Consider the following 21,978-nt stretch of genomic DNA (forward strand, 5'->3'; position numbering starts at 1 on the left):
CCCTTTATCCCAGAAAATCTTTTTTTTTTCTTTTTACCTAGATGTTAAAACAATGTAGGAAGCAGGACGATAGTTACCATTACTTTGCACGCCTTTCCACTTCACAGTTACAGCTCTACTGGACTCGGTTTAGGTCATTTTCCATTACAGCTGAGTCCTTCACAGTTCCTCCTCAGGGCCGCGTTGTCTCACTCTTTATTCTCTCCTCTCGTCAGCTCCAAACACACGTGCACCTCGTTAACTCAGGTGACAGAATAATAACAGTCTCAGTAGCTGCAGATCAGTGTGCGCTGCTGCCGGTGTGTTTTTAAACTTGGATGGTTTGATCCTTGTCGGACGTCACACATAGCCTAATCAAAAAAGCAAAATCCACAATGCGCTCTGTTTATCAATTAACATAGAGCCTAGTGTTATTATAGAGCGGGTTGGATTGCCAGCATCAACGGTCCACCACTACCACAATTACTTCAAAAAAATCCTACTGTGCTCTTCTAAATGTACTCCGCTCCTCTCTCCCTCTCACACTGCAGTTCTCTGACTCAGCAACGGTGTCGCCAATTCCTCCTGTTCCTCAAAAAAGGCGTACGCCAGGGTCAAAATGGGTGTAAATGTCTGCACTTTTCCCCGTCAGGTTTTGGCTTGATAGATCCCAAATTTGGCGGAGAAAAGTGCGTACGCACAAAACGAGGGGAAAATTGTGTAAAAAAAGGTGTATGCACAATGATAAATGAGGCCCCAGATGTGTCAGTTGTTGTTAGTCAGTAGTTGAGTGAGTGGACATTGGCCTGTAGTGAGAGTGAAGCCGTTTCCTGTAACATTGTGTAGAGAGGGGGGGTGGAACCACCTTCACACCTTTTCACACTGTATTGCTGTGTCTTCATCAACAACATGGATTTAGTCAATCTGATATGAGTGATAGATGCAACAGGACTTCCTGGTTTCATCCTAACACCTTCACCTGATGCTGGAGCATTTAGACCTTCAACTATGGCATCCTGTCTAGATGTCTATGTCTATATGTCTAAATGTCTGGTTGTGGATCTAAGTTACATGATGAAAAAAACAAACTCTAGAAACCAGTTAAACTGGCCAGAAACACTTTTCCTTCATGAGTTGATTGATCTGGAGGGAAACAGCTACAGACTTGACTGACCACAGAGTCTCCAGTCTATAGTTTGGACTCTTCTGGAGATCACGCAGATCCTTCAGGTCTGAATCCTTCAGGCCATTGAACCCCAGGTCCAGGTGTCTCAGGTGGGAGGGGTTGGACGTCAGAGCTGAGGCCAGAGAAGAACAGCTGATATCTGACAACCTGCAGTTGTCCAATCTGAATAAAGAATAAAAGAAGAACAACATTCATACAACTCTTCATGTCAAAACTGATTGATCATTGCTGCTGACCTCAGGACAGTCTGTCAATATAGAATCAATATCTGATCAGACTGATCACTGACTAAACACTGACTCCAATACTTTGATTCAGGACTTAAGTCTAAAGGTCCAGTCCTGATCCAGGACTAAGGTCTTTCTTGGTCCTGGTCTAAGGAAACTAAAACTACACACATTCAACTGAACACACACATGTTGAAGCCATCACATCTTATGTGATGGCTTCAGACCAGTCAGTCTTTATTCAGTCAAACGCTCTGACTTTAAGATCAGATTCAAATCATCTCTGTGAACAAAATGAAGTCAAGTGAACAGACATTATTGATCAGACTGAGTGAAATAATCTGAAAGTGAAGAGTCATTGTCAGTGTGAGAGAAGAACAAGTGGAAACATGAGACAACAACTATTTCAAACATCCTTCATTCATCACATCAAAGTCAATGATTAAAGTTCTGAGTGAAGATCAATCAGGTTCAGTTGTGGATCAACGATCTAAGATCTACAACAGTAACAGTCAGTGAACTGACCTCAGAGTCTCCAGTCTACAGTCTGAACTCTCCAGAAAACCACTCAGACCCTTCACTCCTGAATCGTGCAGCTTGTTGTATCTCAGGTCCAGTTCTCTCAGGTGGGAGGGGTTGGACTTCAGAGCTGAGACCAGACCAGACCTTCTGGTAGTAATAAACACTGAGTCCTTTCTCTTCTCCAGCTCTTTTTTGAAACCCTCAACCAATGAACAAGTGAAACTTCAAGCATTTGACCTGAATACAGACAAAAACCTACGACAGACAAACTGACCTCAGAGTCTCCAGTCTACAGTTTGGACTCTCCAGTCCAGCACACAGAACCTTCAGTCCTGAATCCTGCAGGTCGTTCCAGCTCAGGTCCAGGTGTCTCAGGTGGGAGGGGTCGGACTTCAGAGCTGAGACCACGACTTCACAGTGGGTCACTGAGAGTTGACATTCACGTAGTCTGTGATTAGAGAAAACATCAAATCTGTTCAAATAAAACTCTGATGTAAATAGTGAAACTACAGTTGGTGCATGTGATGGTGGGACATGATGATGGGATGGTTCAGCTCATCTTCTGTCACTGGGATGATCCTCATGGCTCGGTCCTGCACCTGATTGGCTGGGCCCTTTTTAAATAGAGTCTATTTCCTCTTGAAGGAGCTTCCTCTTCTTTAATTCTATTCAACAACAACATCCAATCATATCACTAGATTTCAGTCCTGAGCTACAACAACATTCATGATCTTTATAAAAGCAACAACCTAAACACCTGTTACTGAGTCAGGAGAAGGTCACAGAGACTCAGAGCGTCATGGTAACTGCAGAGGGACATTAGCTTGAAGCTAACTCTGCTACAACGCATCACATGGCAACATTTAGCCTGTGTGTAATATTGTACATTGAGTTTAACCTTAAATCTTGTTGCCTTGGTAACAAGTTCAGAGCTGTCTGCAGTGACCGAGCCACTTTACTCACACTACGTACACAACGTAGCAGGCCCGGCTCTAGCCATTTTGGTGCCCTAGGCGAGATTACTCCCAGGCGCCCCCCAACAATGATCAATAATGATTATAATGATAACGTAGCAGTGTATCTGTATGTCCCCTCTGACCCCGAGATACACAACTTGCACAACAATCAGTAAAATGTCATTAAGTAAATCCTGGGTGAAGACATGAAAAAAATTAGTCTACAGTCATGAGAATAACCTGTTGTGATGCTTGAAATGGGTATACGAAAGTCTTAGCTTCACAAAAGCAGTGGAATATACTGTATGAATAAAAGCTAATAGATACGTGTGGAAAACACGTTAAAATGAAATTTTGTGAAATTGCTTTTTGAGCATAAATGTTATCTGTCATTCTATTTTCACCAAATGTCTCAAATGTAAAATAAAAGAAGCTAAATATTGACTTAACATTACATTTCAAACTTCATGAGATGTGTGTAGCCCTAAATGAGAAATTAGCTTTTTTTCTCCAAACTAAATATCAGCTAAACAGACAAAAAACACAACATTTACAATATTTAACCTATATAATGTACCCTATATATGTCACTGTGGTGCTGTTTAAGAGGTAAAAAAAAAAATGGTTTGAGAGCTCAGCAGGTCTGGAGCTGGAGCTGTGGCCCTGCTGTCTAAGCAGGCTGAAGTCATAACTCTCTCTTCTTTTTTCAATATCTTCCTCATCAAATGAGTCAGAACTTTCAGCCTCTGAAGCACCGTCATCCTCCTCACTGCTTCTCTCTCTCTCTCTCTCTCTCTCTCTCTCTCTCTCTCTCTCTCTCTCTCTCCTATCGATTCTGCGGGTTCGAAGCGCTTCACAGCTGTTCTTTTGATTGACAGGTCGTCAAGGGCGGCGTAAAATGACCGAAATATAAACAAAAACATATCGAGACGGTCGCGCAAACGAGCCGGCATTTGTGCCGACTTTGAGGATTAATGCAACCAAGTATCCACACATATAATTAAAAATGTGGCGTTTCTAACAAGAAAACGGCTTGAAAGCATGCCCACTACCTCTGCTGTGTGTGTGACTGCGGGGAGAGCGGAGGGCACGTACCAATGGGCATGTGGGGGAGAGAGGGGGGGGGGCGACTTAGTAAGTAATGTTGTAACATATTATATTATTACTTTTTAATAGGTATTGCTTTGCATTTAAATTAACGTGGGATTATTTTTTGTATTAAGAAATAATAGTACCAACTAGTTATAAAAATAGTGAAAGTTACACTTTTTTTTCTTTCCCATTTGTGGCGCTGGCGCCCCCTGGATGGACGGCGCCCTTAGCATTTGCCTATACGGCCTATGCCACGGGCCGGCCCTGCAACGTAGCTTTGACCTATAGAAGTCATTTACAGTAAGGATGGGGTTGTAAAAAACCAGCCCCCCCCAACTTCACCTCATCTTCAGACTCCGCCCACACTGACTCAGGTGACATCACCTGAGGACATTGATCAGACCGCACAGCTCCCTCTGGAGACACTACAGCTTCAATACTACACAGTCCTACCAACAGCTGGAAACAGCTGGAAACACTGAGGAGGAAGATCAGTGGAGCTGCTTTCACTTGTTTCATCAGGTTTGAATCAAATCAAAAAGTCAAAATAAACTCAACAAAAAACACTAAAGACGTGTTTTTATTCACTGAGCAGCAACAACACAACCAACTGAAGAATCTCCATGTTGGAGCTCACAGCTTTGACAACAGCTCCAGAAGAAACACAACTGACCTGTCGTTGTTTAAAGTCAAACTAAGAAGAATGAGAATCAATGAAAACTGGGTTTTTTAACTTGACTAAACTACTGATCTGATCCACTGATCAATAATCATATTGATCCTGTCTGGACTCACTCAGCTTTCCTGCAGTTCCTCACAGCTGGGATCAGTCTCCGTCGTCCTTCCTCTGATGTCTTGTACTTCTTCAGGTCCAACTGGTCCAGTACCTGCTCTGACATCTGCAGCATGTAGGCCAGAGCTGAACACTGGATCTCAGAGAGTCTCTTCTCTGATCTGTTCTCTGACTCCAGGAACTGTTGGATCTCCTGATGAACTGACTGGTCCTTCATCTCCGTCAGACAGTGGAAGATGTTGATGCTTCTGTCAGGAGAGATTTTATCACTCCTCATCTTCTTCAGGTTGTTGATGGTTCTCTGGATGGTTTCTGGACTGTGGTCTGTCTGACCCAGCAGACCTCCTAACAGCCTCTGGTTGGACTCCAGAGAGAGGCCATGAAGGAAGCGAACAAACAGGTCCAGGTGACCGTTTCTACTGCGGAGGGATTTCTGCATGGCGCTCTGCAGGAAGTCATTCAGGGTTGAATTAACATATTGTTCTCCCAGGAACTTCTTGAGGACCTGTGTGTTCCAGTTGGTGAAACAGTGGAACATGTAGACTGCAGCCAGAAACTCCTGAATACTCAGATGAACAAAGCAGTAGACTGTTTTCTGGAAGATCACACTCTCTCTTTTGAAGATCTCAGTACAGAGTCCTGAGTTCACCGAGGCCTCTGTGACATCCAGACCACACTGTTGCAGGTCTTGTTGGTAGAACATGATGTTTCCTTTCTCCAGCTGTTCAAACGCCAGCCTCCCCAGCTTCAGAAGAACTTCCCTGTCGGCCACCGTCAGCTCCTGTGCACTCTTCTCATGTCTTCCACCGTACTTGTTCTTCTTCCTCTTTGTCTGGACCAGCAGGAAGTGTGAGAACAGGTCCGTCGTGGTCTTGGGCAGCTCTCCTCTCTGGTCTGTGGTCAACATGTGCTCCAGAACTGTAGCACTGATCCAGCAGAAGACTGGGACTTGACACATGATGTGGAGGGTCCTGGACGTCTTGATGTGTGAGATGATTCTTCTGGACAGATCTTCATCACTGGACCTCCTCCTGAAGTACTCCTCCATCTGGGCGTCAGTGAAGCCTCGGACCTCTGTTACCCTGTCAACACATGTAGGAGGGATCTGATTGGCTGCTGCAGGTCTGGAGGTGATCCAGACCAGAGCCGAGGGAAGCAGATTCCCCTGGATGAGGTTTGTCAGCAGCACGTTGACTGATGACGTCTGTGTGACATCAGACACCACCTCCCTGTTGTTGAAGTCCAGTGACAGTCGGCTTTCATCCAGGCCGTCAAAGATGAAGAGAAGTTTACAGACAGCCAGCTGCTCTGCTGTGACCTTCTGTAATGTTGGATGGAAAACATGGAGCAGCCTGAGAAGACTCAACCGCTGATCTCTGATCAGGTTCAGCTCCCTGAACGAAAGCAGAACCAGCAGACTGACATCTTGGTTCTCCAAGCCCTCGGCCCAGTCCAGAGTGAACTTCTGCACCGAGAAGGTTTTTCCAACGCCAGCGACGCCATTGGTCAGAACCACTCTGATGATGGGTCTCTGTTGGACAGGTGAGACAGTAGACACTTTGTGTCTTTGTTGAAAATGCAAATATTTAGAGAACATAAGTCTCATTTTGTCAAAAACGTTGGAAGAGACTTTGTCTCTCTGTTGGACAGGTGAGACCGTAGAGACGTCCTCTCTCTGTTGGACAGGTGAGACCGTAGAGACGTCCTCTCTCTGTTGGACAGGTGAGACCGTAGAGACGTCCTCTCTCTGTTGGACAGGTGAGACCTTAGAGTCGTCCTCTCTCTGTTGGACAGGGAAGTCTTTAAAGATGTCGTTGCACTTGATTGGAGTGTCATGGAGGGTCTTCTTCTTGGATGTTGTCTCCAGCTGTCTCACCTCATGTTGGGTATTAACCTCTTCACTCTGTCCCTCTGTGATGTAGAGCTCAGTGTAGATCCTGCTGAGGAGGGTTCCACTTCCTCTTCCCTCAGTTCCTTCGGTCACTCGTTCACATCTGCTCCTCAGACTGATCTTATGTTGATCTAAAACCTCCTGCAGACCACCATCTGCTGAGAGAGAAGAGACAGAGTCAGACTGAAGATAGAGAGTCTGACAATCTGATCAGATTATTTTCATCAGCTACAGAAAAACTACAGACAACAAAGAGAAGGTTTGAATCATCATCTTAAATGTCAGTGCTGTGTGATGGAACAATGACTCTGGAGAAAACAACAAATGACCACATCAGCAGACAGATGTTCAGTCTCACTTTGTCCACAGCTGCTCTGATTGGCTGTCTGCAGCTCACCTCTGGTTCTGGGTCTTTGTCCACAGCTGCTCTGATTGGCTGTCTGCAGCTCACCTCTGGTTCTGGGTCTTTGTCCACTGCAGGACGGCTGCTCGTCCACAGAGACACCGCTCCTCTTCTCTCTGTCAAGACATTTCTGTATCAACAACATGTCTCAGTCACAGGTCAACATCTCGGCTCTGATTGGTTCACCACCTGAAGTACTAACTTTACTTATTAAAAATTTACACCTACCCTCAAGGTTGGATAACTGTTACCTAGTTACATAGTTTACCGACACAGGATCAAAACCAACTGAAGAAAACAGCAACTTGCTGATAACGGCTCGTTTAGAGAGGTTTCCTTTACAAGACAGAGGACCTGCCGTTAGGAAACGGGTTTTGAGAGACGAATCCACCCTTTAGATGAACTATATGATGACTTTGATATTTACTGTCGATACCAATTTAGGTGCGACCAGATAAAACAGATCATGGACACGCTAACGTTAGCTCCGGCTATTAAGCAGAGTCAAAATAAAAGCGCCCAGCTGTTCCTGTGTACATTCTGCTCCACACATTGATTGGGTAGCCGAGTTGTTGTCATCACTTCATGCGACTGGTAACCACTTACACATCTACTAGATACAGGATTGCATAAACTGGTCTGCTGCAAATAGGATTAGTAAACAACTGGTGCAACCCCACCCAGAGCAGCAGAGGGAAAGAAGAGAGAGAGTCCTAATGAGCTCCTGATCCAGATGCTGCTGTGGCTCTAATGAACCTGTGTTGGAGCTCTGGTCCAGTGTGAGGAGACTGAAGCTGACAACAGAAGCTTCAGCAGCTCCACCTGAGCTTCACTACATGTTGTGGAGAAGCTCAGACAGTCACAGACAGGAAATGCTGATTACTCCTCTCTTTAAATTCATCATTGTGTTTTTTCAGCTGTTTGTTTTTTCTGGTTTTTCAAAATAAAAGTCTGTCTGCACCAGCTGCTTTAATGTCTACTGTGACTTCAGTTTAAAGGCTCAGACGTGGGGATCGTACACAGAGTCTGATGGATCTGGTTCCTGGTTTCTCTCTGTTTCCTTCACACGAGTCTAATGACTGAATCATCTTCAGCTCAGTTTACAGTAGAAACCGTCTCTTACCGTGACTCTGAGGGTCCAGGTTCAGGACTGAAGGTTGGCATATCTCCCTTGGACCGGTCACTCTTCATAGACAGACAGATGGATCCTGGAGACTCTGCTCTCAGTCGGTGTTTCTGACCTCTGCAAACACAAACATGTTTTTATTCATATCACATCAAGCAGCTATCAGTTCTCTGATGACAGAGGCATTGTGGGAAGTCTACAGTGACATCAGCGTCCAGCACCACACACTGTAGTGCAGGACTGATTGTCACTGACTGTAGCTGCACACTGAAGTTCAACAGTCAGGCTGTAAAATGATCCTGTTTACTGTCTGGAGCTTAGACCACAACTGCTCCGAGCAACCGCTTTTATGGTTTTATGTTCTTATGTACCAGTTTTTAATGTGTCTTTGTTTTATACTATGTATTTTGGTTAGGGGTGTAACGGTACACAAAAGTCACGGTTCGGTACGTACCTCGGTTCAGGGGTCACGGTTCGGTACGGTTTCGGTACAACAGACACTAATTGAATGTAAAACTAAAATCTGTCTTGTGTTATAAAAGTTAAAAGTAAAAAAATAAAACAAGTGCATTAGGAGTGTTATAATGCCATTCATTAATTCTAGAGGGAAAAAAAACGTGCACTTGACAACTGGCAACTATTATTCGAATTATTAAATTATTATTATTAAAAAAAATATTATTGTAACCCATATGGTTACGAAGCCCATATATGTAATTTAAATGTAGTTCCTATGTCCCGCCGCTAGGTGGCGTATCAGCCCCGCGTTCAAGTTTATTGTCGCTGAGCACGCACTGCTCACGCCCATACACAGAGCCACACTCACTGCCGATATACGATCCCACCGAGCAACACACCTGCTAGTGAACTGCCGGACCTAGGTATGAAAAGTGACAAAAAACACATTAATTCACAATTATTCTTCGTACAGTGTGTTGATAAACCTTTCGTTTATTAGGAAAGAGTCTGTGAATGTTGTGGAAAGAGAGAGAGGAGCCGCTACGACCGTGTTAAGCCTTTGTTCGGACTCCGGTAAGCTAAGAGCTACATGCTAAGATACTAGGCCTTGGTATTAGCCTGTTGATAATGAGCTCATGTGAAGATATTGCTTACTGAAACACTTTAATAAAACCAGTCGGAGTTAGTATCTAATGTTTTCATCCACTTTGGTATGGTTATATCATTGTGTTATGTGAGAAAAACAACTTTAAAAAGATCGGTAATGCCGTGCTAACGCTAATCGCGGCTAGCGCCGCTATGCTAGCTCAGGTAGCCTGCTAAGCAGGTAGTATAGGTGCTAATGGTGTAGCCGGCCAAGCTAGTGGGCCACCACCTTGTTGAATGAGAGAAATAAATGGGGATATGATGATAAGCTCTAAGAATGTTATGCTATTGTACTGTTTTGTGTACAACAGGTGAATTATTTCATTGTGGTTGTTTAATTACTCATGATGATTTAAAAAGAGTGAATTAATTAAATTCATTTATGGTTTAAAAGGTTAAAAAAGATAAATGTATTGAAGTTCAAAGATAAATATTCAATTGAAAAGCTGTTTAAAAATATAAATACTGCTCAAAAAGACAATTAAGTCTATTTATGTTAAAAATATGAGTTCATAAGGAATAGTTAAGTTAAAATAACTCTACTATGAGTGTGTACACTATCATTTATGATGATTTAAACTGTGTATGTACTAAATTTGATTATAAATATTCAGAGAAATTAGAGAAGAAATTAGAGAAGAAGTAGTAAAAAGTCAATATGAACATGGTATTAATTGAATGTATTTCTACACCTTCTGTGTAGACTGGTTTTTATTTCGGATCAGAGATTGACCAGCAAGAATTCTGAACCTGCCGGTTCAGTGGCGAGCCAGGAGATCGAGAGAACGGAGAACGGGATCCACTCCAAAGAAAGACTTCTACTTACTGCACTCTGATACAGATAAGATCGTTCACCACAAAATCTACCCGGGTAGTAGAAGAACTGACTGACTGATAAACACACACACACAGAACTGAACTTTATTCTTCTGAAAAAGAAGGAACGGACAATTTATTTTGAACTTTGTTTTATTTTTTATTTTTTTTTATTATTTTTATTAAAGAGCTCTATTGTATTTTGTTATTTTGGGGTTTTCTAATTACATGCGCTGCAGTGAAGAAATAATTGATTTGAATGTAATAAATGATCATTGTTCAACTTCTACTTCGAGTCCAGCTTTCTGAACCTAGAGAATGTGGTTTCTTGCTAATATTGAGGTTAAAAGGGCTACATAAAACTTGGCGAGCCAGCCAGGAGTTGGTTTAATCCTTGAAAGTGAAGTTGAGCAGTGTGATATTTTGTTGCATTTTTTCTGTGAACATTGATGCCACTTAATTTACATAAATTTACATTGTGGTACAAAATACAAACATGGATACTGTTACAAGGGAAAATGTCAAGGTACCTAATTCACTGCTAGTTAGTGGTGTAACTGGTTGTGAGGTAGACAATGAAGTATTTGAGTACTTGGGACAGTATGGTAAGATTGAGAGGGTAATTAAAATTACCAGCAGAGAAGCTAAGTTCCAGAACACAGCTATAGTGGAATATAGTTCAGGTGGAGCTATTGAGCACCTTAAAGGTAACTTACCTGTTGATAGGCCCTCCAGTAGCCCGGACATTGTCCACCACATTGAGCTCTTGTCAGAGCTGTACACAGCAGACAGAGGTTCCACTTTAACTCAGATCTACCTAAGTGAACTGAAGGATATCGCTCAGCTTAGTGGAGCAGATTTTGAAAAGCTTTTGCTAGATGAACTAGCTAGGATTCAAGAGTCCACAAAACCTGAAACAACTGAACCAGAAACATCAGAAATTAATCAACCTCAGCATGCTAGTCCCATACACACAGCTGCTGTAAATCCTATTGATATAGGTGACAATCACTCTGCTGAACGTAGTACACCCCCACTCGAGGTAGGTGCAGCGGTATCATCCCCACCTAGAAACCCGACCCAGTACTTACCTTCCGAGCATCTCTCCACTCCAGAAATACAAAAAGTAGTGGTTGAGCATGTCATCAAGAACAGTGATCTTCCTCTCCACTACCATGGCAACGCCCGACTCAGACCCTTCTCAGGGAGAATCCCCTGTCCCAGTGCAGAGTCAGATTATGACATGTGGCGCAGCAACGTTGAATTTTTCCTTGCAGACCCTGCCATGTCTGCAACACATGCAACCAGGAAAATGGTTGAGAGCCTCTTCCCGCCTGCGGCCACCATTGTGAAACATCTTGGGCCCAACGCTTCTCCCCAAGAATATCTTGCCCTCCTTGATTCTGCTTATGGTATCATTGATGATGGCGATGAGCTTTTTGCAAAGTTCTTAAACACGAACCAAGACCCTGGAGAAAAGCCTTCTGGCTATTTGCAGCGCTTGCAGACAATCTTGAGTAAGGTCATCAAAAGAGGTGGGTTAGCTGCTAGTGATTCTGGCCGCCAGCTGCTTAAGCAATTCTGTAGAGGCTGCTGGAATAATGGTCTACTTACCAGTCTTCAGCTTGAACAGAAGAAGAATAACCCTCCTCCCTTTTCAGAGTTACTCCTTTCAGTGCGCTCTGAGGAGGACAGACAAGCCGCTAAGTCCAGCAGGATGAAGCAGCACTTTGGGGCTAACAGAACAAAAGTACAGTCAAACACACTCTCAGTGGAGGAATACGCCACTGATGACGACGAAGCAACAGCTACCCCCTCTGACCCACGAACGCTTGAAAAACAAATGGCGAAGCTACAAGCCCAACTAGCTTCTCTGGAAGCATCGCTAAGCTCAAACCAAGCGTCTGCAAAGCCAGGTAAGAAACAAAAGGCTAAGCCCAAAGCCCCTGCTGAAGGAAATCCATCACTTTCTCCAGAACCAAAACTTATCAACAGGAAGCCCCGCCCATGGTACTGCTTCAGGTGTGGCGAGGACGGCCACATCGCGCCTTCCTGCAACAATGAAGCAAACCCTGAATTAGTTGAAAAGAAACGCAGAGAGCTAAAACAAAAACAAGAAGCCTGGGAACAGAGTTTAAACTGAATGCAGTTCCTGCAGAGGGACAACCAGGAACTGGAACTGAGAACGACAGTCCCAAACCAAAACTTAGGACAAAAACATTCATTCGCTCACACAAAGTAGACCCTCAAGCTAAGCTCCCTCGAGGTCTTGTAGGACAGAAATGTGTAGCAGATGTCAGTGTGTCAGGAGTTAACACTAGGTGTCTCCTAGATTCAGGGTCCCAGGTGACCACAGTGACCGCTTCTTTTTCTAAAACTCACCTGTCAGAGCACCCCATCCAGCCCTTCCAAGCCCTGGATGTTGAGGGCGCCAACGGTCAAAATGTCCCCTATTTAGGCTATGTACCCATCACTCTCAAGTTCCCCAGAGAATTTGTTGAAGCTGAACCCGAAATTTCAACCTTAGCCTTAGTGGTACCAGACCGCAGCAGTAATTGTGACTTACCTGTACTCATTGGTACAAATGCACTAGACATTTTATATGAAGAACATTGTATTGATAAAAACCCAAGTGACTTGTCCTCTGTTTATGGCTATAGGCAAATCATTCGTGTACTCAAGCTCAGAAACAAAGTTAACTCTACAGGGAGAATAGGGTTAGCAAAGCTTAAAGGTAAAGTGCAGCAGGTCCTACCTGCTCAAGAGAGAGTTTGTTTAGAAGGGTACGTGAAGATTGATACCCCCAGTGACTGTGTTATGGTCGAGCAGCCTCAGTCCTCTGCCTTACCTGGTGGGGTGTTTGTGGAGTGCTGCCTCGTCACCTTGCCCCGCCACCGTCCTCACAAGCTATCTGTATGGATGAGAAATGAAAATGAGCACGATGTCACACTTCCCTCAAACTGTGTCATTGCTGAGCTTCACACACCCAAAGAGATCCATGACAACTTACCTGACTCAAACAAACCCGCTGACCCTGTGAAATGTTGTGCTGGCATTCCCAAACCAGCCAAGGAACCAGACCAGTCAGACTTCACCATTGACTTTGGTGATTCGCCCCTTTCAAAAGAGTGGAAGGACAGAGTAACATGTAGTTTGTACGAGTATCGTGATGTTTTCGCCTGTAGTGAGACAGATTTTGGGCATGCAACCAAAGTAAAACACCACATAAATCTGAAAGACGACACACCATTCAAACAAAGACCCCGACCAATCCACCCAAACGACTATGAAGCGGTGAGAAAGCATTTGCGTACACTACTCGACGCAGGAGTGATTTGTGAGTCCGAGTCCCCCTACGCTTCCCCAATTGTAGTAGTTCGTAAAAAAAATGGAGAGGTCCGTCTTTGCATTGATTATCGTAAACTAAATTCATTGACAATCAGAGACGCGTACGCATTGCCCAATCTTGAGGAAGCCTTTTCAGTTCTCGCCGGATCTAAATGGTTTTCTGTAATGGATCTAAAATCCGGCTATTACCAAATAGAGATGGAGGAACGTGATAAGCCAAAGACCGCTTTTGTTTGCCCATTGGGGTTTTACGAATTCAATCGCATGCCCCAAGGCATCACAAATGCCCCCAGTACTTTCCAACGGTTAATGGAGAGGGTCATGGGTTCCATCAATCTGAAGGAAGTATTGGTATTCTTAGATGACATCATCGTGTTTTCCAGCACGTTAGAGGAGCATGAAATCCGGCTCAAGCACGTCCTCCAGCAGCTGAGAGAAAATGGCCTGAAACTCTCACCCCAAAAATGCCATTTCTTCCAGAGCTCTGTGCGGTATCTAGGCCACATTGTTTCGAACAGAGGGGTAAAGACTGACCCAGACAAGGTCAGTGCTCTCCGCACCTGGCCTAGACCTCAAACCCTCGGTGAGCTCAAGTCCTTCTTGGGCTTCGCGGGGTATTACCGCCGCTTTGTCTGCGACTATTCAAAAATAGTCAGACCCTTGAATGATCTCACCGGCGGCTACCCACCTTATCGTAAGGGCCCCAGAACACCTAGCCCCGGAGGGTACTTCAACCCCAAAGAACCCTTCAACGAACGGTGGACGCCTGATTGTCAAAAGGCATTTGACGCCATCATTGAAAAACTCACATCTGCACCTGTCCTTGGTTTCGCCGACCCAAAACTAGCATACGTGCTCCACACCGACGCTAGCACTTACGGGCTAGGGGCCGCCCTGTACCAAGAACAGGAAGGCGAAATGCGAGTCATCGCTTATGCGAGCAGAGGTCTTTCATCCAGTGAAAAGCGATATCCCGCCCATAAGCTTGAATTCCTCGCTCTCAAGTGGTCGATCGTAGAGAAATTCCATGACTACCTCTATGGGAACGCTTTCACTGTCATAACGGACAACAATCCGTTGACTTATGTGCTGAAGTCCGCCAAACTAGACGCTGCCAGTTATCGCTGGCTAGCAGCTCTTTCGACCTTCGATTTCAACATAAAGTACCGTGCTGGGAAGAGCAACCAGGACGCCGACGGCCTCTCAAGACGGCCGCATGATAGTTTGGCTGACGATCCTGCCTCTCTTGAGGAAAAGGAGCGAATCAAAAGATTCACTTCGCACCATCTGTCTTCGTCTCCAAATCAACAAGACTTACCTGTAGACGCAGTCGCTGTCTTATGTCAACACCGTCTTCTTAACGAGGCAGACTCTGACTTACCTTCCATCACCTTGGTTGAGTCCCTCGCGATCCATCCTGATGCGATTCCAGACACCTACGGAAATGATGATGTGTGTGTAGAAGGTTCTTCTACCATACCTACCTACGATCCAGAGGAACTTCAGCAACATCAAAGGTCCGACCCGATCATTGGACAGGTTATCCAAGTCTTGGAGGACGGAGATGAGACCAGCCTCGTTCCTGACTCTCCGGAGCTCAAGCTGATGCTCAAGGAAAGGAAAAAGTTGGAGATGAGAAATGGTCTTTTGTACAGAACACGTCAATCTGGAGATGATGTAACTTACCAGTTCGTTGCCTCGAAGTCTCTTCGTTCTACCATTCTCAAGTCCTTACATGAGGATATGGGACACATGGGTCTGGAGAGAACCCTGGACTTGGTTAGAACAAGGTTCTATTGGCCAAAAATGGCTGCGGAAGTGGAGAAAAAGATTAAGTCGTGCGGACGTTGTGTCAGAAGGAAGACGCAACCGGAAAGATCAGCGCCTCTTGTGAACATCCATACAACTCGCCCCATGGAATTGGTGTGCATTGACTACTTGTCGATAGAGCCCGACAGTCACAATACCAAAGACGTATTGGTAATCACGGACCATTTTACCAAATATGCGGTCGCCATACCGACCAAGGACCAGAAGGCAACAACGGTCGCCAAAACTCTTTGGGAGCAGTTTTTCGTGCACTACGGCTTTCCTGAGCGGCTGCTGAGTGATCAGGGCAGGGATTTCGAGTCCCAACTCATTAAAGAACTCTGCGCCTTAGCAGGCATCACTAAGGTGCGCACTACGCCCTATCACCCTAGGGGAAACCCCGTAGAGAGGTTTAATCGAACCCTGTTAGGCATGTTGGGAACCCTAAAGGACAAAGAAAAAAGTCATTGGCGAGATTTTGTAAAACCACTTACCCATGCCTATAACTGCACCAAGAGCGATGTCACAGGGTTCAGTCCATACGAATTGATGTTTGGACGTCAGCCTCGATTACCAGTGGACATTGCTTTCTGTTTACCTGTGAAAGATGGCTCCCCCAAATCCCATTCTCAGTATGTCAAACACCTGAAAGCACGCCTCGAGGAGAGTTATCAGATTGCCACTCGGAACTCACAAAAAGTCGCTGACCGGAACAAGCGCCGCTTCGACAAGGCAGTACGAGAGTCAACGCTAGAGGAAGGAGATCAAGTGTTAGTGAAAAACCTGAGGTTCCGGAGTAAACACAAGCTTGCGGACAAGTGGGAGTCCACCATGTACAAGGTTCTGGGAAAAATGGGAGACCTACCTGTGTACAAAGTACAGTCCATCAGTGGGGACGGTCCCATCCGAACTCTACACAGGGACCTGCTGCTTGCTTGTGGTGACCTCTCCGAAGAGGAGGAAACTGAGCCTGTCAAACCTAAGGTTCGCAAGCCAAGAACTAGACAGAGTCAACCTCAACTGTCAGAGGAATCCTCAGAATCTGAGGACGACTTGTTCATCTATCCTGCCCAGTCTTCTCTTGTTCCTGAAGAGAGTTTCACTCAGGTGTGTGAAATTCCGAAGAGGAAACAAACCAATGAGAACCCAACAGACATAGGGTTGCCGGCTATGCCATCGGGTTCCTTGACCTCCCAGCGTCAGGATGGTCGTGATGACAGCAATCAACCTGCTGAACCTGTCGGAACACCTCCTGAGTTGGTAGAAGGAGAGGAGCCCATGGTCATGGTTGAGCAGTCCCCTGCTGGAGAGGACAATACACAAATGGATGTGACAAACGAACCGAATGTGACCAACGAACCGGATATGACAAACGAACTGGATGTGACAAACGAACCGGATGTGACAAACGAACTGGATGTGACAAACGAACCGGATGTGACAAACAAACTGGATGTGACGAATGAAACGGATATGGCAAATGGAAAAGAACCGGACATGACAAGTGAAACTGATGTGGAAAAGGATTCTGTGGAAGTTCTACAAGATGCTGAGCCAAACCCCACTCAGGCATCTGAGGCATCTGAAAAAGAAAGTGAAAGTGAAACAGGAAAAAACCCACCTGAATCACCACGAAGGTCAGAAAGGTCACGACAGCCCCCTGATCGTTTTCACTACACTCAGTTGGGGAAACCTTTAATGTCCTTTGCACAGAGTATCTTACAGAGCTTTAACCAAGCACTAGACACTATTAGTAACTACGACAACCCCCATATGAACGAGAGATTAGCTCATGAAGGGACTCATGTCGATTCAAGAAGGGAGGGTGTAACCCATATGGTTACGAAGCCCATATATGTAATTTAAATGTAGTTCCTATGTCCCGCCGCTAGGTGGCGTATCAGCCCCGCGTTCAAGTTTATTGTCGCTGAGCACGCACTGCTCACGCCCATACACAGAGCCACACTCACTGCCGATACACGATCCCACCGAGCAACACACCTGCTAGTGAACTGCCGGACCTAGGTATGAAAAGTGACAAAAAACACATTAATTCACAATTATTCTTCGTACAGTGTGTTGATAAACCTTTCGTTTATTAGGAAAGAGTCTGTGAATGTTGTGGAAAGAGAGAGAGGAGCCGCTACGACCGTGTTAAGCCTTTGTTCGGACTCCGGTAAGCTAAGAGCTACATGCTAAGATACTAGGCCTTGGTATTAGCCTGTTGATAATGAGCTCATGTGAAGATATTGCTTACTGAAACACTTTAATAAAACCAGTCGGAGTTAGTATCTAATGTTTTCATCCACTTTGGTATGGTTATATCATTGTGTTATGTGAGAAAAACAACTTTAAAAAGATCGGTAATGCCGTGCTAACGCTAATCGCGGCTAGCGCCGCTATGCTAGCTCAGGTAGCCTGCTAAGCAGGTAGTATAGGTGCTAATGGTGTAGCCGGCCAAGCTAGTGGGCCACCACCTTGTTGAATGAGAGAAATAAATGGGGATATGATGATAAGCTCTAAGAATGTTATGCTATTGTACTGTTTTGTGTACAACAGGTGAATTATTTCATTGTGGTTGTTTAATTACTCATGATGATTTAAAAAGAGTGAATTAATTAAATTCATTTATGGTTTAAAAGGTTAAAAAAGATAAATGTATTGAAGTTCAAAGATAAATATTCAATTGAAAAGCTGTTTAAAAATATAAATACTGCTCAAAAAGACAATTAAGTCTATTTATGTTAAAAATATGAGTTCATAAGGAATAGTTAAGTTAAAATAACTCTACTATGAGTGTGTACACTATCATTTATGATGATTTAAACTGTGTATGTACTAAATTTGATTATAAATATTCAGAGAAATTAGAGAAGAAATTAGAGAAGAAGTAGTAAAAAGTCAATATGAACATGGTATTAATTGAATGTATTTCTACACCTTCTGTGTAGACTGGTTTTTATTTCGGATCAGAGATTGACCAGCAAGAATTCTGAACCTGCCGGTTCAGTGGCGAGCCAGGAGATCGAGAGAACGGAGAACGGGATCCACTCCAAAGAAAGACTTCTACTTACTGCACTCTGATACAGATAAGATCGTTCACCACAAAATCTACCCGGGTAGTAGAAGAACTGACTGACTGATAAACACACACACACAGAACTGAACTTTATTCTTCTGAAAAAGAAGGAACGGACAATTTATTTTGAACTTTGTTTTATTTTTTATTTTTTTTTATTATTTTTATTAAAGAGCTCTATTGTATTTTGTTATTTTGGGGTTTTCTAATTACATGCGCTGCAGTGAAGAAATAATTGATTTGAATGTAATAAATGATCATTGTTCAACTTCTACTTCGAGTCCAGCTTTCTGAACCTAGAGAATGTGGTTTCTTGCTAATATTGAGGTTAAAAGGGCTACATTATTAAAAAAACAAAACAATAAACTGACATCAATGTTGGTTTACACAGTTAAATTAGACTAGCAGTTACTTTTGTGATGTTTCTGGTCCTGCCTGTGTTCATAAAACATATTAGGCAGCTACACGCACATCCCCCAAAAAACTGAAGACTCGGTGCTGGACCAAGAAAGACACAGGTAAGGAAAAAAGGAGACCGCACACTATAAAAGCTCCCGTGACAGTTTAATGTCACTCACACGTTTCGGGCGTCAGCCCTTCATCAGACAAAATGTGTCTGATTATATATAGTGTGCGGTCTCCTTTTCTCCTCACCTGTCTGTGTTCATGTCAAGAGGCTTAAAAGCTGCGGGATAAGTTGTTGCACACAACTTGTCTTTTTACTTGCACCAGTGATTGACATATCGGGTTGAACATGCGCTACGTGTTTGATGCGTTTCTAGCGACGCAGCGCGCATCCGTGAAACATCGCCGACGGACTTTGTCCGGTGGACCAGTCGCGAGCATGGATGTATTATGGTCGCGAGCCGCCGCCGCCGCCGCCGCCGTTTGTTTCATTGAGAAGCCACAGTGACATGAATGAAGCAGACAGCTCTCCTCCTCTAACTTCACTCTCTCATCACTTCTCTTCTTCGTCTGCTATGACGGCTGCAGGCAGCTTCGAGGCTCATTACCGCGGGAGCGTGCCTATGTTCCCACAGCCCTATGTTCCCACAGCCCTATGTTCCCACGGCCCTATGTTCCCACAGTTCTAAGGTTTTCCTCAAAATTAGGCCCTATGTTCCCACTGGACTCTCTCTACCTATCTGGACTCTATCTATCTGGCCTGTCTAGCCTCTACCGGGTCTTTTTACTAAACTTAACCAACTCTTTTCTTCATTGCCTAAACCCAACCAATGGTGGGACCAAAGGGCTGTGGGAACATAGGGCCTAATTTTCAGTGACAACAAAAGTTAGAAATGTGGGAACATAGGGCTGTGGGAACATAGGGCTGTGGGAACATAGGAATGACCCCATTACCGCCACCTGGATTCGAGTGAGGACTCGACTTTTTTTTTTTTTTTTAATATTCATTCAGACGTATTCGTCGTGTGACTGTGTGCACCGAACCGTGACCCCCGTACCGTGACGGCACGGGACGAATACATATACCGTTACACCCCTAATTTTGGTCTTTTTTGATTTTACTGTGAAGCTCTAAACTGAACTCTGTTGCAGAGACAGTTTGGAGGTTCACAGGTTTGTAGCAGGTCTCTTACTGTGACTCTGAGGGTCCAGGTCCAGGACTGAAGTCTAGAGGATGATCTTTGGACCGGTCACCCTTCACAGGGGGACAGATGGATCCTGGAGACGCTGCTTCGTTCCCCTCTTCCTCCATATTAACACTCCTCTTCAGGACTTCAGTTTGGAAACCACCAACACTGACTGTGCAGTAACACACACACACACACACACACACACACACACACACACACACACACACACACACACACACACACACACACACACACACACACACACACACACAGACAAATAATCAGGAAACAAGTCTGTTCACCAAGGACAAACTCAAGGACAAGTTCAATGCTGCGTTCAAAACAACTCGCAGTTGGAAAAAAACGAGCTCCGAGTTGTCAAAAATGAATTTAACGGCGTGGAACTCGGAAATTACAGGTTGGAAACTCAGATATCATTTCAGAACTCCGACTTTCCGACTTGACATCACAACAACATCAAAACATGGTGGCCCTCGCCTTAAACGGTTAGAATTTAAAATTATTTATTTGAGGTTTTAATGGTTTTTTTGTGTATTATTGCAGTAGGCCTATATGAAATATGTTTATATTAAGATGTGACTGTTGTATTGTGTGAAATTGTGTTCCTCGTGTGTAACGGAAATAACGGTTAACGGTTATCTAGGCTAGCGTATGTGTGCGTATGCGCATATGTTTGTATATATGCATGTACTACATGCATTTGTGTGTGTATGTGTGATGATTTTTTTTTTTTTTTTTTCAAAGGAGGTTAAATCGAAAGCAACTGGACTTAGTTATTTGTGTCTAAGTCCAGTTGCTTTCGATTTACCGTTTCGCCAAGAGATTGACAACCACTTGATTGGGTTAGCACATCCTTTATGGGTGAGTCAGTAGCCTACCGCTAACCGCCACACCCTGTCACTTCTCCTTACTGGTACCTCGTGACTGTGACTATACCCGCGGACCTCCGTTACACTTGAACTAGGCTACTTTGTGTGTGTGTGCCTGCTTGTGTTTGCGCGTGTGTGTGTGTGTGTGTGTGGGGGGGGCAACTGTAGCTTTAAACAAGCTCCTTTATTTCCTGTCTTACATTATTGGACAACATTGGTCAGACAAACCTTAATCAGTTTGTCCAATAATGTAAGACAGGGGAAAAAAAGGAACTTGTTTAAGTTCAGGAAGTATTGGAGCGGTGCATAAAGCCTATGTGCTGACAAGAATGAGACAGACAGACGATGTCTGACTCCACAGGGACAAACTGATTCACACAGTCTGACACATCTACAATAATAATACTACTACTATTAATACAAATAATGAGAAGAGGAATATTTTGTTAACACTCACCCTCAGTCACTTCTGCTCTCTCCAGTCTAAAATGCCGTCAGAACCTCTGGCTCCTCCCTCTTCCAAAGGAAAGGAAATCACATGTGTTGTTCAACAGGTAGAATGGGCTCTATGCACAGCTGCACTACTTCCTGAACTTAAAGCAGAAGTAAGTGGTCCGGTCGTTTTCGCTAATGCTGCGTTCCAGGCAGGCTTTTGAAATCGTAAATTACAGCTTCAAGTCACAACTTATGACTTTGTAGCGTTCCAGGCAACCCACTCGTGTTTCTCCGACCTGTTTTACCGGTGAAAGTCACTATAACGGCTACTCGTAACTTCCGACCGGTGAACTCGTACCAGATCGAACTGATACGACTTCACGGTCGGAAAAATACGAGTTTCCTTGAACGCACCATAACAGTCCTCGTCCCTACGTCACCCCATTCACGGCGTCCCTTGGCTGCACACACAGCCCTGCATGCCGTTCTCTCTCCTCATTGGATAAAAACTGTAGGATACGATAAATGTTTTCTCCTGGGCTCAGAGCAGAGCAGAGGGACTGAGAGACCCGTGTTTCAGACCAAACACTCTATTTAAGTGATTGCTGTCGGAAGATATAACTATTTAAGACTTATATTAACACAAATATATCACTTACTTCTGCTTTAATGCTGCTCCTTTGTTTCCTGTCTTACATTATTGGACAAACTAACTGATTAACCCAGG

The 21,978-nt window shown here is 44.3% G+C and overlaps 1 protein-coding gene across 1 annotated transcript; it reads right to left on the reverse strand.

Moving 5' to 3' along the window:
- Positions 1–2,336: 2,336 nt before the first annotated feature.
- Positions 2,337–21,293, reverse strand: LOC310995003 (uncharacterized protein; the record flags this gene model as incomplete). The annotated part of the gene is made up of 5 exons (XM_083983933.1): positions 21,274–21,293; positions 19,930–20,095; positions 8,173–8,292; positions 7,044–7,165; positions 2,337–2,362 (listed from the first exon to the last, which is right to left on the reverse strand). The coding sequence occupies exons 2-5, from the start codon at positions 20,046–20,048 to the stop codon at positions 2,337–2,339; spliced, it is 387 nt and encodes a 128-aa protein (XP_083840059.1). The 5' UTR covers positions 20,049–20,095; positions 21,274–21,293.
- Positions 21,294–21,978: the final 685 nt, after the last annotated feature.

This window comes from Trachurus trachurus (assembly GCF_905171665.1).
Source record: "Trachurus trachurus genome assembly, chromosome: 12".
In the NCBI taxonomy this organism is placed as follows: Eukaryota; Metazoa; Chordata; class Actinopteri; order Carangiformes; family Carangidae; genus Trachurus; species Trachurus trachurus.